General features: G+C 37.0%; 1 protein-coding gene across 9 annotated transcripts in view; it reads left to right on the forward strand.

Annotated features, from left to right (window-relative positions):
* Window positions 1–17,618, forward strand: part of USP37 (ubiquitin specific peptidase 37) — a 96,890-nt gene that overhangs the window by 62,841 nt on the left and 16,431 nt on the right. For 8 of the 9 annotated variants that reach the window (XM_029933808.1, XM_029933815.1, XM_029933810.1 and 5 more), the window contains 6 exons: window positions 1,882–1,999; window positions 3,298–3,377; window positions 5,613–5,777; window positions 7,392–7,457; window positions 10,131–10,272; window positions 12,846–13,101. In XM_029933808.1, coding sequence (XP_029789668.1) covers window positions 1,882–1,999; window positions 3,298–3,377; window positions 5,613–5,777; window positions 7,392–7,457; window positions 10,131–10,272; window positions 12,846–13,101 — 827 coding nt within the window. The remainder of the gene's footprint in view (window positions 1–1,881; window positions 2,000–3,297; window positions 3,378–5,612; window positions 5,778–7,391; window positions 7,458–10,130; window positions 10,273–12,845; window positions 13,102–17,618) is intronic. The other variant, XM_029933814.1, reaches the window with a different exon arrangement.

Raw genomic sequence — 17,618 nt, forward strand, 5'->3', positions numbered from 1 at the left:
GTGCTGCTAGAACAGTTTCTGGCAGATAAGAGGCATATTTAGTGATGCATAAGAAATTGCCCAAATGTATCAGCTTTAAAACAATATCTGCTTATTAATCCACAGTTCCATAGGTCAGAAGTCTAGGCAGGGTGTGGCCAGGTTCTCTGTTCAAGTATCAGAAGGCTGGAATCAAGGTGTTGAATGTTCTCATCTGGATCCCCCTCTAAGCTCTTTAAGGTTGTGGGCAGAATTTGGTTCCTTATGATTGTAGCAGTGAAGTCTCCATTTTCTTGCTGGCTGTTGGCTGGAACTACTAATTTCCCAAAGGCTGCCTGTGGTTTCGTGCTCTGTGACTTTCATAGGCAGTTCGAGCAGTGCTTTTTGCTTTCTTTCAGGTCAGAGTACATCTCTCTGTCTTTGAATCCCTGACTTCCTCTATTTCAGACCTCTAGATCCAGATTTAAAGAGCTCATGTGATTAGGTCTGACCTACTCAGATAATCTCCTTTTTTATCAACGCAGCATTAGGATTAGTAACATTAATCATATTTGTAAAATCCATCATTGTGAGATAGCTCATCACAGTCACACATTCTCTTAAAGGGGATAGAGTTATACAAAGGTAAGGATTGTCTCAGAATTCTGCCTATTAGAGAGGCACTCAAATATTTGTTGAATGGACAATATATTCTGGTGTTCTCCAGTCTTCAGCCACGGCAATAGAGAACTAGGGCAGGAGACTGAATACTACTAACAATGCTGATATGCAGGCAGAAGGAAAAACAGCAACTAAAACTATTTAAAAGAAGTAACGTTACTTCCAGATAAGTTAAATATAGTATTTCTGAGCCCATTTAAAAAAAAAATTTATAGAAATATATCTAATAATAGCAGCACCAACTACGATTGAGCATCCATCTACGGCTCAGGTCATGATCTCACAGTTCGTGAGTTTGAGCCCGACAACAGGCTCTCCGCTATCAGTGTGGAGCCCACTTCAGATCCTCTGTACCCCTTTTTCTCTGCCACCCCCCCAAAATAAAAACCTTAAAAATACATATATCCAGTAATCAAACAGGTTTGCTAACAACTTCACCAAGAACACATAGAATTTTTATTTATTGTATTTTTTTTTCATTGCAAAAAGGTGGTTTTATTAAAGCACAGGGACAGGACCTGTGGGCAGAAAGCATGTTCAAACCCATAGAATTTTTGAAGCATCATTGTTTGTGTAGTCAAAAACTGTAAACAGTCCAAATGTCCATCAGTAGTAATGTTGATGAATAGTGGCACGCTCAGAACAGGTTAATGTGAGCCAGTAGTGATGATGGGTTATAACCCCATGCAGCAAGCGTTGTTGAATCTTACAATCAGGTTGAACAAGGGGACTAAGGAAAACATACTGTGTGGTTCCATTTAGATAAGGTTCAAAAACAGGCAAACTCCTCTGTTGTGCTGGAAGTTAGAATAATAGTTACCTTTTGGGAAAAAGGGGTAGTGATTGGGAAGGAGCATGTGAGGGGTCTTCTAGGGACCTTATAATATTTTATTTCTTGATTTGAGTAGTGGTCACTAATCACTTCTGAAACTGTACAGTTTGGGGTCACTTTTCTGTGTGTTATACTTCAGTTTTTTTTTTAACTTTTGGGGCTTTTTTTAAAAAATAAAATTTAAAAACTTAGCATTCTAATAAAGTACTTAAACACTTGCACTTGAAGTTCTACCCGTATTGATTTCATAAAGGTGAAGCCTGCTGTGTTGTACACGGCCTATGCCTAGTCCTTGTCTGTCAGTACCTGATGAGTTCTGTGAGGGAACAGTGTTTCTGAAATCTAGTTATATTTATTTTTTATTGCACAGTTAGACTTCTAAATGCTTCCATTGTCTTTTATTCTTACAGCTGTGGAGAGATTATTCCCAAAAGAGAACAGTTTAATGACCTCTCCATTGACCTCCCGCGAAGGAAAAAGCCACTCCCTCCTCGTTCAATTCAAGATTCTCTTGATCTTTTCTTTAGGGTAAGTAATATCTTTTGGTTTTTTCACATAACTAAATTTTACATATCATAGGTAGTGGTATTTGAAATTGGTTTCTTTTCTTTAAGACAGAGTTTCAACAGAATTACATGATGGGAAAACAAATGAGAAATATTTGTAACAAGTATTTTGAAAAGCTTGATAAACCTGTTAACTTGCTGAAGAAGATTGTTGATTGCTTATGTAGATTATACATTTAACTCAATAGCAGATGTTTTAGACAATCTTAGAAGCAGTTATTTGTAAACACGTACTAAATTGAAGCATGTGTTAAAATTTGTTAGTAGTGGTAAAAATTGGAGACACAATGTAAGTTTGCGTCTAAGATCTGAAGAATGAAAAAAATACTCTTTGCTTTTCATTAGGTGGTATTAGAGACAAAATTAGAAACGAGGGAAAAGTCATGTTTATCCAAAGTATAGATAAATATGTTTCTGTGATAACACTGTTACAGATGTTCAGCAAGTTTGGGGGGCATAATTTGACCTATTGTGTATCTGTCCTTATAACTGTTGGGAAATTTGCGAGGATCACCCTTTGTCTACTTAATAGTGATTCTTGTTTTGTTGTAGCAGATGGGCAGGGTTGTCTTCCTAAGGTTTAAAAAAAAAATTCTGTTCTTTGAATGATGAACATTCAGCTCCATCCAAAGACAAATACTCTGCTTTTCTTTTTATCATTCCTTACTATTCCTGTTATTATCATAGAATTTGAAGCTTTTCCTGTGTATCTTTTACCCCCATTTTTTAAGGATTTCTTGTTTCAGTTTTCTCTAGGTAATGATATCCACCCCAAACTTTGGTCCTTTTAGAGCAGTTGTTCTTAGTGGGCTGTCACCAGAAGATTGAGTTCCATTATAAGAAAGGGGTAGAGTTACACCTAACAGACCAGGAACTCCGCCTAACCTGAAGGTGATCTTATCTCTGCTATGGCCAAATGTTAAAATACTCTGGATATACTCTTGGCAGTGGTTCTTGTGCATCCATGGGGAAAAGGTTGAGAATCTGCTACTGTAGAGTCTAGTTGCTATCATAAATCGAGATGTTTCCATGGTAAAAGAGGAAATTAGGAATTCTGAAATAGGGCATGATATTATAAGATAACTGTTTTGAGGACTAGGTCTTAATTTAGTAAGGCTTGTGGCTCTAGACACAAAATTTAAACTGATCAGAATTGTCATTGCACTGAACTAGTCTGACTAGAGAAGAGTATTAACATTGAATGGGGTAATGCTGATTCAACTTCATGCTTCTTTATTTTTCCCTCTTGTCTTTTTACAGGCAGAAGAACTTGAGTATTCCTGTGAGAAGTGTGGTGGGAAGTGTGCTCTTGTCAGGCACAAATTTAACAGGCTACCCAGGTAAAATTAATTGCTCTTCAGGGTTTCTTCTTTGAAGTACTTATAGATATTACTGAATAAGTGAGGCTCACAGGAATGGATTGGTAAAAGCAAAGCTGAGATGTGAGAGAGTAGAGGGTGGGAAATTAGAATGCTCTTCTAGAAGAAAGGAAGATTTGGAATGCTGAAGAAGGGAAGTCACCTGAGAGTCCCCAGAAGATGGCAACAAGAGGATGTGGCTGGTGAGACTCTAGAACAATGGTAGGGACTTACTAGTACATTTTTGATTTGATAATGTATAACATCCAGTTGTTTGGTTATGTGCTAGTCTCCCTCTCTTATCCCGAACCTTCAGTAAAAATCTGCTACCAACACATAATAGTGTGTGCGTGACAATAAAACAAGAAGAATAATTTTTTACAAAGGATCTTGTAAATTAGTAAGTTTCCTATAATCTAAACAGTTCTGAATTAGGAACTGTTAAAACCAAACTAGTTAGACAAAATGTGATGTGGTGGTAGTGTAGCTTTTAGTTCTTTCCAAGATAGATTTTAACCACAAACAAGGTTATTATTAACTTGTTATTATTATTTATTTATGTGGCACTTTGCCTGCAGAATGCTCTACTTTCTTTTATTGGCTTCACTTTTCTATAAGCGTAGGATTTCTGGAACCTGCCCCCTAGAAACTAGAGACTAGTTCTTTACATTCCATAATCTCTTTTCTAGAAAACTTCTTTTAAAGAAATAACTTTCTGAATCAGCAGTATTGTTATGTTGAGCAATTTTTACTCAGGAGATTTGGTCTTTCCTATTTATGAGTGTTTTGAGGCAGGAGGTGGGAGGGCGCAAACCTTAAGGCAAGGCATTGGTTGTTACCAGCTGTCATTAACTAAGGAAAGCAGTATACAGTTTGACTTGGCAAGCTGAATGTTCCCTTTTCCAGTAGCTAGCTATTTGGTCTTTTAAGGGGAAAAAAATAATTAAGGGAATTATTTTCCTTGGTTTTCTCTTTTTTCTGGTAGGTCACTTGTGTTAGAGGCTAATTTATTCTGACCTTTAGAAGCCTTTGTATCATAAACCTGGATTATTGGACTTGGTCTGTTTTTGTTCATTTCAGTATTAAAGGCAATCTACTTTTATTCTTGAAGTACCTAGTGTCTTTATCAAATATGTTCAATTTTAATCCACCTTATCTTTAGAGAGCAGTGATTTTGATTATCATCTACCTATCTAGTACCTGTTTTTGGATAGGATTATTTGAAAATTTAGTCAAAATATTCGACATTTGACATTAGTTTTAATTTCTTCATATCATTTGGATTCTTGTGTTCTCACAGATTATGAATTTGAAGATTATGAATTCTGGCATACTTTTTAAAGAGAAATACAGTCAGTAACTTTAATTTACAATTTTTTTAGTTTGTGGCTTCTGTGTATGGTAAGAAAGGAAACAGTGTTCCATAAATCAGACATTTTGCCTAAAATTGAGGTTTATTCCCATAAGAGTTCTGAAATTCAAATTTTAAAGTGTTCTTGTGGGCTATGAAATAAATTTAGTCCATTAAGCATAGATTATGGTCATATCAGAGGTGAAAAGGTTGGCACAATAGTAACTGAAAAGAAGTGTTTCTACAGAGCTAAAAAGCCTTTTTAGACCCACAAACCAGACTTGGCATGTACGTTTTGTAGAACTTTTTGTAAGTGGAGAAAACTTTTCTGTTTCTCTCTTAGCTCTCTCCAGAGAAAGCGCTACACTGAACTAAGAGTAGTTCTTGTCAGAAAACATACTGAAAAATTTAATATTCACCCTCAAACATACAGGCAGTTTAACACTTGAAATAAATTACCGATTGTGATTATATAACATGTTTTTGTTTTTGTTTGTAAACTACATAACGTTGAAGTAAATAAGGATTTAACCCAGGACCAACATTTTAAAATAAAATGCATTTTATTTGGTGTTTTTGTTTTCTTTCTTTCTAGGAACATTATAAATATTTTACCCAGACCTCATTTATTCACCCAGTGCCCATGTTTTACTTTTACTTGTGTTCTGGGTGCCTAGCACAGTGCCTAGCACGTGGCAGAGAATTCAGTAAATATTCTTTGAAGGATCTTTAGTTTAGCCAAATGTATTCTTTGAGTCAGAAGCTATCTAACATGATTAGTTACAGTGATCTCTTTTCACCTATAAGAGAGCCAGCCAATATCTGTTAAGTGTCCGCTGGTAATGTCATCATCTCCTGTTTTTCAGGATTCTCATTCTTCATTTGAAACGGTATAGCTTCAATGTCACTCTCTCACTTAACAACAAGATTGGGCAGCAAGTCATCATTCCAAGATACCTGACCCTGTCCTCTCATTGCACTGAAAGTACAAAACCACCTTTCACCCTTGGTTGGAGCGCACATACGGCAATGTAAGTCCTTGAGAGAATTTCTTTCCCTTCCCTTTTGAAGTTGAAGGGCTTTAGTATCTGATCAAAACAATGATTGAACTAGATAACATGACCCCTTGTTAAAATAAGACCAATAAGGAGATTTTAATGTTGCTTTTTTTTAAGATTTTGTGTTAAGTTACTGCCTGGTGGAAGTAATTAAATAAAATGCTTCAACGAAATTTTTTCAAGTACATTACTTGCCTTTCATAATAAGTTACCTTTTTAGAGAGTACACTTACTCTCTTAGATTGAAGACAAGCTTGATACATTTTAGGAATGTTAATTGGGATTTGCATGTTCATAAAAGTCACCTGAACACTAAAAAAATAACCAGTTCCTGTGTTCTTTCCCTGGAAGTTCTGTTTCAGGAGAGCTGAGATAGGACTTGAAAAATCAGTATTTTTAAAAATGCCTTTGCTAACTCTTTGGGATTTGCAGTTTGAGAAAAAGTATACTAAACGTTATGCCAGGGTCCCCCGGATTGATTGTATCTTCATAAATGTGTCATTGCCAGTGTGAGTGAAGAACTTCTGTGGCTCCTAGAAATTTTTCCAGGAGAAAAGAAGTCACGTTTTGATTTTGCTTCATCACATATGCTGGGAGAACCATAGGACTTCCCTGCATGTTGCTCTTTCTCCTGCATACTTGCATTACTTTGGAGCCATGTATTACAGTTCTTTTTTATTCTTGAAATCTGACTTGGTAGAATCATAAAGTTCTCAAACTTTAGAGGTGAAAAAGGATCATAGAGGTTTTAAGTGATTTTCTGAAGGTTATGCAGTTTGCAACTGGGAGAGCCAGGTCTCTTGGCTAAAGTGAAACAGATCTTTCAGAAAGTGAACGAACATTTGCTAATGTGAATTGATGCCCTTTTATAAAATGTATTTCCCTCAGATTAGTAACTGACATATATACTACATCATGCAAGTTTATACTAAAGGTGTCAAGGGTCTACTTACAATAAAGACATTTTCCCAGAGTCTTCGTGTTTCTGGATTTTGTCTTACAGCTTTTCTTCAGAATTTATGTTTTTGGTTAATACAAACTGCCCTCTGCTGGTAGAACTGTTACTCCTTTTGGCCATTAGTGCAGGTGGTTTATGTTCACAGGCCTGAAACCAGGCTGTGTGACAACTCCACAAGTGAATAGCTTTAAGGCTTTGGACAAATTCTTTGACCTGTCTATAGGGAATATAACAGGATCGTTGTGAACATTAAATGAGGTAATATATGTGAGTTCTTACGACAGCCTTACTGTCTAATAGCCAGTAAGTCCTCAATAAATGAGAGCTATTATCATTTTGTTGCTTAAAAGTAAAGAACTGAGACAAGATAATTTTTCCAAAGTTGTCCTGTTCGTATGCATTACCTTTGACTTCATTTCCAATGCTGTTTATTTAGATCATTGGATTAGGAAGAGCCTAGAGATGGTATCTTGTTTTCTCTTTTGGCTTCCATTGCTAATAGAAGTATTATAATTGTTTGCTTTTCAAAAGGATACATAAGGGACTATAGCATAGGATAATTCATTTTATAAGTTAAATATTTTAATAATGTAATTATATACATTACATATTTTCTAATTTTCTGATAGTTCTAGACCATTGAAAGCCTCTCAAATGGTGAACTCCTGCATCACCAGCCCTTCTACACCTTCAAAGTGAGTTATATTTCTTGTGTACCCAAAATTTGTATTTTTAAGGATTTGGCTTGCCCTAATTCCTGAGATTATCCCCTCTCCTTCTCTTTGTTTCTCTTTGCATGATAACTGCTCTGTACTACTATACTTTGTAATTTTCCTGAACCTGCCTTTTAAACTATACTCCAGGATGTAACAAGTCTTTTAACAGTGAAGCACGTTCAGATGATCCTCTCAAAATTTTGTTTTTAAACTTCTTAAATCATCTGTTAATATGTAATATCTTCATCCTACAACTATAGAAATTAACTGATGACAAGGGATTTTAAGGATTGAAGAGATAAAATAACCCCTGTTGGTGTAAAGCACTGTTCCTCAAAGATACACATGGAAATCCCAAATTATCTTTTCACCAGTTGCTAGCTAGTCTGGGACTTCCTGTTGTAGACCCTGAACCGGAACAGTTCTAAAAGGGAACAAGAAAACAAACACACATGAATTGTAGCTATTCTACAAATGGTTTATTTTTTTTTTACTTTAGATGGAAAAGTTTGTCCAAGAGAAGAAAATACTTTTTTAAAATATCTCTCCTCTGTGATTTAACCAGAACCACAGTTCCTAATTAGACAATTCTAAATGACGTGGTTGTCATTTATCTTTAAAATTAAACACTTTTGTTGTTTAAGGGCTTTGGGGGGCTAATATAACCATAAAATGACATTTGGGAACTGCTATTTTCTTTTCCTCCTGTTAATTATTTTTCAGTGCAATTAAAACCAGATGACTAACATGACTAGAAATCTGAAATGGTACCGATATGAATACTCTTGCCCGTTCTCAAGATACAAATGAGCAATACCACTTGGCTGCTTAGAAAGTGAGCAAGTGATGCATTTACAGGATGAATATTTTTCCTTACTACAGGCAAGCTGCCTTCTGTGAATATAGTAATTATTAATGGAATGCACTCTATATGTACCAAATCACTATAGTTTCAAGAAAGAGATGGTTTCATTGGGCATCATTATATTTGGCATGGTCATCTGTTCTCCAGGGTCTACTGGTATGAGACTTTGAGAATTGGTCGATAAAAGATAATTAATTAGGCCCTAGAAGACCTGTCATGCTGATCAAACTTAAAAGAGGCTGAGTTATGAATAACAATGCTGTTGGTTCTTCTACGATGTCCTTTGTCACATTTGACCCTGGTATCTTAGTAGCCAGGAGTCACCCTCCAACAAACTATTTACATGCATAAGCAAATTAATACACTGAGTTTTGCTTGGTGAGCATGAAATCAGAAATGAGGAATTAAGATGGCTAATTGGCTATTTCTAAGTTATACTGAAAATACCCTTTTGAACACCTAATGGGAGGCTATTCTAGAGTGTAGGCTGGAGTGCAGTGATGCCCTGGTTGCTCTCAGCCACAGACTATGTTTGGGTTTATCACTGACCACTTGCCTCTTTTCTTTGATCTACATTGCTATGCAATCCTCCTGGTTTCCATTGTGGCCTCTTATTTCTTGGTGCCATCATTCTATATGTTTATTTACGATTTTTGTATTTAGATGAATTGCATTTTTCCAATTTCCATTTTCCTTTTTTTTTTTGTATAGTATATGAATTTACATTAACCTCCATCAAAGAAAGTTCATGCTCTTTGACCTTTGCCATTTTTTCTTTTAGTTTATTTTCAGCTCACTTAGAAGACATTGCAGTAACACCTTACTTATCTAGTATCATTGAAGAATGATATTTGATATTCCATATATGAATTTTTACATAGCTGAAGCTTGCCTTTTTAAGCCTTCATCTTTAAAATGCTTAACCATTTTGGATGGTTCTGTACTCTATAACCTTACAGAATTCCTTATATTCTTTTATAAAATACACTGAAGATAATTTAAATATTTTAATGACTTAGAATCGGCATTATGAGTATCACCTATTGCACTGTTTTAATATGATAATGCCCTCAGAGGCTTTTAATTCTTACAAAACAGTTTATATTAAATGACTTTCTAGTTCTTAATAGCCCTTTTTGTGGTTATTCTCTCTCATTTCCTAGCTCTCATTTCTTGATGACCTTGCTACATTATTTTACACACCATTTCCTGGAAAGAAAGGGTCCCTATCTAAAGAGTAAAGTTCATGGGCTTTAAAACTACTACTTTCCTGAGGAGCCTTTTGTCTTAGTTTGGAATCCCTGTGTTCTTCTGGAAGCTAGAGGCTGCTGAAAGTCTGACCTACATGTAATTGGATAAGTGGAATGTTACTGTTAATTTTAAAATACATGGATCATAATTTAAAAGATCAAAACTTAGTCCTCATGCACAAAGTTGTCAAAAACATTTATTCATTGCCATGTCTGCATGCATTCAGTAAAGTACTTGCTTTATAAATACAAAAACTTCTTTGGGGTTGATCATTAAAAGAAAAAAGGCACAAAGTGATTAGTTTACAGATGATATATAATGGCATAAGAATTGTCTAATTTTCAAAGCATGGCTGTTTTGGAGTGGGGCAAAGGTAATGCTTAAATATACTTCTTCCATATCTTTTTTTCTCTGTAAATCCTTTTCCATGATGGAAAAGTTTTTTTGGTTTATTTTGGTATTTATGCATCAAGGAAATAACAAGGACAAGTGTTTATTTACCAGACTCATAGGTTTTTATTTTTCTTAAATTACAGGAATTTCACCTTCAAATCCAAGAATTCCTTGGCTTTATGCCTTGATTCTGACAGTGAGGATGAGCTAAAACGCTCTGTGGCCCTTAGCCAGAGACTTTGTGAAGTGTCAGGCTGCGAACAACAGCAGGAAGACTTAGAAAAAGTGAGTAGTTCTCATCAAAATATTTGACAAGTATTTGTACAGTTCTTATGGTCCAAACACATGCCTTCAGAACCAGCATCAGCAAACGTAATGAGTACATAGGGTAGATTATAAACTTAATGGATCTGTTGAAACACTAGTTTAAAGAGTGTACTTTCTGTATCTACAAAACCAGTCTGTTTAAAACTGAGTTGAGGGGCGCCTGGGTGGCTCAGCCAGTTAAGCATCTGGCTTCAGCTCAGGTCATGATCTCACAGTTCGTGGGTTCAAGCCCTGCATCGGGCTCTGTGCTGACAGCTAGCTCAGAGCCGGGAGCCTGCTTCGGATTCTGTCTCCCTCTCTCTTTGACCCTCTCCTGCTTGCGCTGTCTCTATCTCTCAAAAATAAGTAAAAAACATTAAAAAAATAAAAAATAAAACTGGGTTGGGATTTTTTTTAAGTTATTCTTTTTTTTTTTTTTTTAATGTTTACTTATTGAGAGAGAGAGTAGGGGAGAGGCAGAGAGAGAGAGAAGACACAGAATCCAAAGGAGGCTCCAGGCTCTTAGCTGACAGCACTGAGCCCCACACAAGGCTCGAACTCACAAACTATGAGATCATGACCTGAGCTGAAGTCAGATGCTTAACCGACTGAGCCACCCAGGTGCCCCTGGGATTTATTTTTTAATTGAAGTATAATTGACATATCAGTTTCAAGAGTACAGCATAATGATTCAGTATTTCTATGTATTGCAGTAAGATCATTACAGTCAGTCTAGTTACCATACATAGTTAACCCCCCCCTCAAATATCTTTTTTGTGATAAGGACTTCTGAGAACTATTTTCGTAAGCAGCTTTCAAATATGCATTTTTGTTGTTGTTGTTTATCCATTTTTGAGAGAGAGACAGAGTGTGAGCGGGTGAGGGGCAGAGAGAGATGGAGATACAGACTCTGAAGCAGGCTCCAGGCTCTGAGCCCAGTGCAGGGCTCAAACTAACGAACTATGAGATCATGTCCTGAACTGAAGTTAGACACTCAACCAAATGAACCACCCAGGTGCCCCACAGTATATTATTATTAACAATAGTCTAATTCTGTACATTACATCTTCTTGACTTATTTTATAACTAGAAATTTGTAGCTTTTGGTCTACTTTTTCCATTTCATATATGTGCACATGCCACACACACACACGACCTCTGGTCCCTAGCAACCACTAGTCTGTTTCTACATCTGTGAGCTTGGTGGGAGGTTTTTTTGTGTGTTTTTTAGATTCCACGCATAAGTGAGACCATACAGTACTTGTCTTTCTCTGACATATTTCACTTAGTGTAATAACATCAAGATCTATTCGTGTTGTTGCAAATGGCAAGATTTCATTTCTTTTTTGTGGTGAAATAGTATTCGATTGCATATGCTACATTTTTATTTATCTATTAATGGACACTTAAGTTATTTCCAGGATTGAGACTTAAGAAATGAAAGTTGTTGCAGAGAAAGCACTTTTTCCTGTTAATCTTCAGAGCTACTTTCACATGTTGCTCCTGAAATACTCATTTTTTTAATACTAATTCTTAATATATGGGAGACTCTAGTAAACGTTTTACATCAACAGGCCAACCAGGTCATCTAAAGGTTTGCATAATGGATATGAGAAGGTATGACTTCATCATTTTCTATCTTGACATGTAATAATAGTTAATACCTTGAAGATACAAGCTTCCCTAGGAGTTTGCATCATCTCATCTGACTATTTGATTTTAAATCTCCCTTTTGGTAAGATATCAGTTAATGTAGTAGTTATTTTTTATTGACTTGTTTCCCATCTTCAAAGCTAAAGATAGTTTGTGGTTGCTCACCTTGAATAAGAAGTGACAGCAAGTCAGAAATTCTCCCAGAAATTAAAGTCCTTCAGAAAATAACTTCTTCATATTTATATAATCTTGATGTCATTTTTTATTTTTCTCAGTTCGAAAGGAAAAAAGAAAAGACAATTTAACATTTAAAAAGTATTAGAGGCACCTGTGTGGCTCAATCAGTTAAGCATCCAACTCTTGATTTCAGCTCAGATCATGATCTCATGGTTCATGGGATCATACTCCGCGTCGGGCTCTGCGCTGACAGTGTGGAGCCTGCTTGGGTTTCTTTTCTCCCTCTCTCTGCCTCTTCCCTACTTGTGCATGCATGCGTGCTTACACTTAAAATAGACATGAAAAAAAGGGGTTTTTTAATTATAATAAACCTAAAAGAAAATATTAGGTGTAGTGAAATTATTCCACGTATAAGTGGAAGAAAAAACGCCAAAAGTACCTGTCGAAATTATCTCTGAGTATGGGCTTTGAGTGGATTTATTATATTATTTTTAGATATTTTCCAAATTTCTACAAAAACATAAAATAAACCTGTATCCTTGTGTATTTATTTAAAAGAAAATTAGGCTTTCCAGTGAGTTTATATATTAATTATTGATTATTAAATAACTCAAAACATCAAAGAAAGGAAACTTTTTAGAAATAAACTTCTCACTTTAAATGCTAAGATTGCTATATTTTTAGGTATTCTGGTTTCCTCTAAAAATAACTCTCTCCTTCAGGATTCCAAATCCTGCAGAACAGAGCCTGATAAGTCTGAATTGGAAAACTCCGGATTCGATGGGATGAGTGAAGAAGAGCTTCTAGCAGCTGTTTTAGAAATAAGTAAGAGAGAAGCTTCACCATCCCTGAGTCATGAAGATGATGATAAATCAACCAGCAGCCCAGATACTGGATTTGCAGAAGATGATATTCAAGAAATGCCTGAAAATCAAGACCCTGTGGACACTGAGAAGCCCAAAACAGTCGCAGAGCCTGGTAGGTTTGATTAAAACAGTCAGTGTTAAGCAAGGCACAGCGGCGTTCTGCAGCCTTGTAGGGACAGGTAGCTTCTCAGTAATAGGTGAAATGGCTCTGTGTAACAAGGCTGATGTTTTCATGCTTTTTTTCCCCCAAAGCAATTAAAAAATGAGAAGTAAATATTTAGAGTAATATCCAGAGGGCGGTGGTAAAATACAGCTTCTCCCTTTAAGAGTACATCAAAAGAAAAGTTAGGATTCCTTTGTGCATTTAAGTAAGTGTGTCTTTTTTGGGGGGGGGGTCACTTTTTTCTCACCACTGGCCTCTCAGAAATTTGTATAATTCTTTTCTCATTTTTCTATATTTGAATTTGTACTGAGTTTTAGTGTATAAATTGAGTTCTCCATTCTTTGGGTTCATCCCTTTATAATGGTAGTCCACTGGACTAAGAGGACAAGTTTTGAGCCTCAAACCTTTTTTTTTTTTAAGTTTATTTATTTTGAGAGAGAACCCACATGAGTGGAAGAAGGGCAGAGAGAGAAGGAAGGAGAGAGAATCCCAAGCAGGCTCTGTGCTGTGCTGACAGCACAGAGCCTGATACGGGGCTCAAACTTACAACCTTGAAATCATGACCTAAGCCAAAATCAGGAGTCACATGCTTAACCAACTGAGCCACCCAGGCACCTCTGAGCCTCGAGTCTTGGCTGTACACCAACTCTGAATTGCTAGAGGAGATTTAACCCCTTTGACAGTTTTCGGATCACTGTATGGGGGATGCACAGGCCTGCTTTGGGAGGGTGTGTGTAGAATGTTAGAGCAAATACACATCTGTTGTAAAGGGCTATATGATAGAAAGTTATTTTCTGTTAATTATTCATATTTTGTTATTTCTCAAATCTATCAGTGATAACTATAGAGCTGAGCCTCCTTGACTTGCACTGTGCACATTTAAAGATTTTTAGGTATTAAAACTTTTACTGCCTCTTTCTGTAACAATCTAATATTTTTCTCCTGATATCCATATTATCTATGTCTATCTGTGTAGCTGTGATGTATTTCAGTACATCAAGCCTGAAATTTTGAAGATGAAGAGAATAGTAGTATATCACAATTATTTTTCTGTATTCTTAGGGTTAAGCCTCATCAATTGTGAGTTAGTTTAGGTGCAAGTGAAAGTAAGAATTAGTATATTCTCAATTTATTTTATTTTTTAAAATTTCTTTTAATGTTTTTATTTTTTATTTTTGAGAGAGTGAAAGAGACAGCGTGAGCAGGGAAGGGTCCGGGAGAGAAGGAATCACAGGATCTGAAGACAGGCTCCAGGCTCTGAGCTAGCTGTCAGCACAGAGCCTGACGCGGGGCTCGAACCCACGAACCGTGTGATCATGACCTGAGCCATAGTCGGACACTTAACCAACTGAGCCACCCAGGCGCCCCAGTATATTCTCAATTTAAATGGAAACAAAAAGCTGGTGGTTTTTGGATCTGATTTTCCTTTTTGTCCCCCTTTATTGATGCAAGTATCTTTAGGAAATCCCTTTCTTTTCTTAAACCTATAGTCACCACCCTTAGATATCATTAGTTAATATTAGCGCTTTTGCCTTTTGCCTTCCACCAGTAATTCTTGCTTTCAACTCTTCCTTTCACTTCTTTGCTAAGTCTTACATCTCCCTAAAATTAACAAAGGAAGTTATTCTTCTGTACAATTAGTTCTGTCTTATTATCTGTGCCAGTGAGGGAGAACACTGATTTATCAAAACTGTTAGTAACCACAGGTGGCTTACAACCATATGACAGCTTTGGGGAGAGCAAACTTTAGTAATGACTTTGTATCCTTTTTATAAAACCCTCTATTCTCTAGCTCCTGTCTTCCCCAGTTGGAGGCAGGCCTTTGTTGTGTTTCCCGTTTCTTTAATGTCACAGTTCCATTTACCTTCTTACTACAACTGAAACCCTTAGACATTGCTTTTCCTGCAACATTTATTTTTTAATTTCTGGAAAATATAGAGCAAGGACAGAAGTAGAGAGATGAGTATAATGAATGTTCACCCTTGTACCCACTATCAACAGTAATTATTAAAAAGTCAGTCTTGTTTCATCTGTACCCCATCTTCCTTCTCCACCCCATCCCCTAGATTATTTTTTAATGTTTATTTATTTTGAGAGAGAGAGTGAGTGAGCAGAGGGAGAGAGAATCCCAAGCTGGCCCTGCATTGTTTGCATGGAGCCTGACCCCACCAACTGTGAGATCATGACCTGAGCCGAAATCAAGAGTCAGACACTCAACTGACTGAGCCACCCAGGTGTCCCTAGAAGTAAATCCAAGATATTTAGATCATTTCATCAATAAAGATTTCAATATCTCTAGAAGAACTCTTTTTTTTTAAACAATAATACCCTCATTCCCATTATTGTACTTTAAAAAATTAGCAGTATCAAATATGATCAAATTCTTCATCAGTTTTTTACTTTGAAAATGTTCAAATCTAAAGAGAAATTGAATAGATTCATTATTTAACATTTTGTCACATTTGTTTCTTCCCTCACAGTGTGTGTGTGTGTATATGTCTCTGTGTGCGTTTGTGTGTGTGTGTGTGTGGTTGTGCAGCAGTTATCCAAAATTAGTATCTGAAAACAGTATCTCTCATAATAACTCTGCGGATTGACTGGTCTTAGCCAGTAGCTCCTCTGCTTCCTGTGATCTTGGTTGGGATTTGACTAGGTCACTAGCTCATAACATCCTAGGTGGCTCATTTAGGCACCTTGGTGATGTTGGTTAGAAGAATCAGCTGGGAGGGCTAGATATCCTCTCTCCCTTCTTTCCTTCCCCTCCCCCTCTTCAGCTTTTCATCTCTTCACGCAGTCTCAGCCTCTCCCTCTCCATGTGCTCTCTCTGGCAAGATAGCTAAGCATCTTATAGGACAGCTCAAAATAAATAAGTAAACATTTAAAACTTATTATAATTTGCCATCACACGTCATCCAAACTCCTTTTCTATCTCTCTTTTTTAATGTTTATTTATTTTTGAGAGAGCACAAGCTGGGGGGCGGGGCAGACAGAGGATCTGAAGCAGGCAGCTGACAGCAGAGAACTGGATATGGGACTTGAACTCACGAACCATGAAATCATGACCTGAGCCAAAGTCAGACTTGAACTCACGAACCATGAAATCATGACCTGAGCCAAAGTCAGACACTTAACTGAGCTAACCAGGCACCCGCATCCATGCTTCTTACCATAGCCTATCTCCACTCTCCCCCTCTTCCACTCTGCTTAGCCATACTGGCTTTGTCACTCTCTGTTCCTACAAATATGCTAAGTTCAGTCTCCCCTCAGGGCCTTTCCACTTCAGCTCCTTGAGGACAAGGGCCATCTTGCTTAAATTGTCGCTGTAGTCCCACCTTCTACAACAGTTCCTAGTGCATAGTAGATTCTCAGTAATTATTTGGGGCCCAGCAGATTATCTCATGAATCAACTCAGGAGGGGCAAGAAGACTGCCAAGTTATGGAGGTTTCGTGGTCTCCAGACACGAGCCAGAGGGAAGAGTATATGCAAAGACTGAGATGTGAAAAATGCTGTGGCAAGTTAGCGGACCACGAAAACAATTGAGAATGATCTGCATGACTGGAGCATAGTGTTGATGAAGAAAGCAAAAGAGAAAGAACTTTTAGTTTTTACATGGCCTAAACCCATTTTTAGAAGTTTGGACTTTTATTTCAGAAGCATTAGGAAGTTACTGAATAGTTTTAGGTAAACAAGTGTTTGATAAAGCTTTATATTTGAAAAGGATCATTCTCGGGGCACCTGGGTGGCTCAGTTGGTTAAGCGTCCAACGTCGACTCAGGTCATGATCTACTGGTTCATGAGTCTGAGCCCCATATTGGGCTCTGCACTGACAGTGCAATCTGCCTGGGATTCGCTCTCTGCCCTTCCCCACTTGCACATGTGTGTGCGCGAGCTCTTTCCCTCTCAAAATAAATAAACCTTTTTAAAAATATTTTAAAAGGGTGCCTGGGTGGCTCAGTTGGTTAAGTGTGCATGTAACAATTTGTGAGTTCAAGCCCCGTGTGTCTGCCTGTCTCTCTTTCTCTCTCTTAAAAATAAACATTAAAGAAAAGATAGTTTTAAAAAAATGAAAAAGATCATTCTGGCTGCAATATAGCAAGCAAATTAGAGAAGAAATCCAAAGTTATCCTGTGAGACCTGTTAGGAAGTTACTGCAGTTGTCTAGATCAAAAACTAATGGTGCCTTAGGCCGAGGTTTGACATTTGAAAGAAACGTTGATGGACTTAAGAGATAGGAAATAATGACTTATCTGATATGAGGGGTAAGTAGAAAATGACACTAGCTTTCCATCTTTAAAAAAGGTGATAAGGCATCTGGGGGGCTCAGTCGTTTAAGCTTTTGACTTTGGCTCAGGTCATGATATCACAGTTTAAGAGTTTGAGCCCTACATTGGGTTTCTGTGCTGTCAGTGCAGAGCCCACTTCAAGTCCTGAATCCGTCTCCCTCTCTCTCTGCCCCTCCCCAACT

The sequence above is a fragment of the Suricata suricatta genome, chromosome 3, assembly GCF_006229205.1.
Source record: "Suricata suricatta isolate VVHF042 chromosome 3, meerkat_22Aug2017_6uvM2_HiC, whole genome shotgun sequence".
NCBI lineage: Eukaryota > Metazoa > Chordata > Mammalia > Carnivora > Herpestidae > Suricata > Suricata suricatta.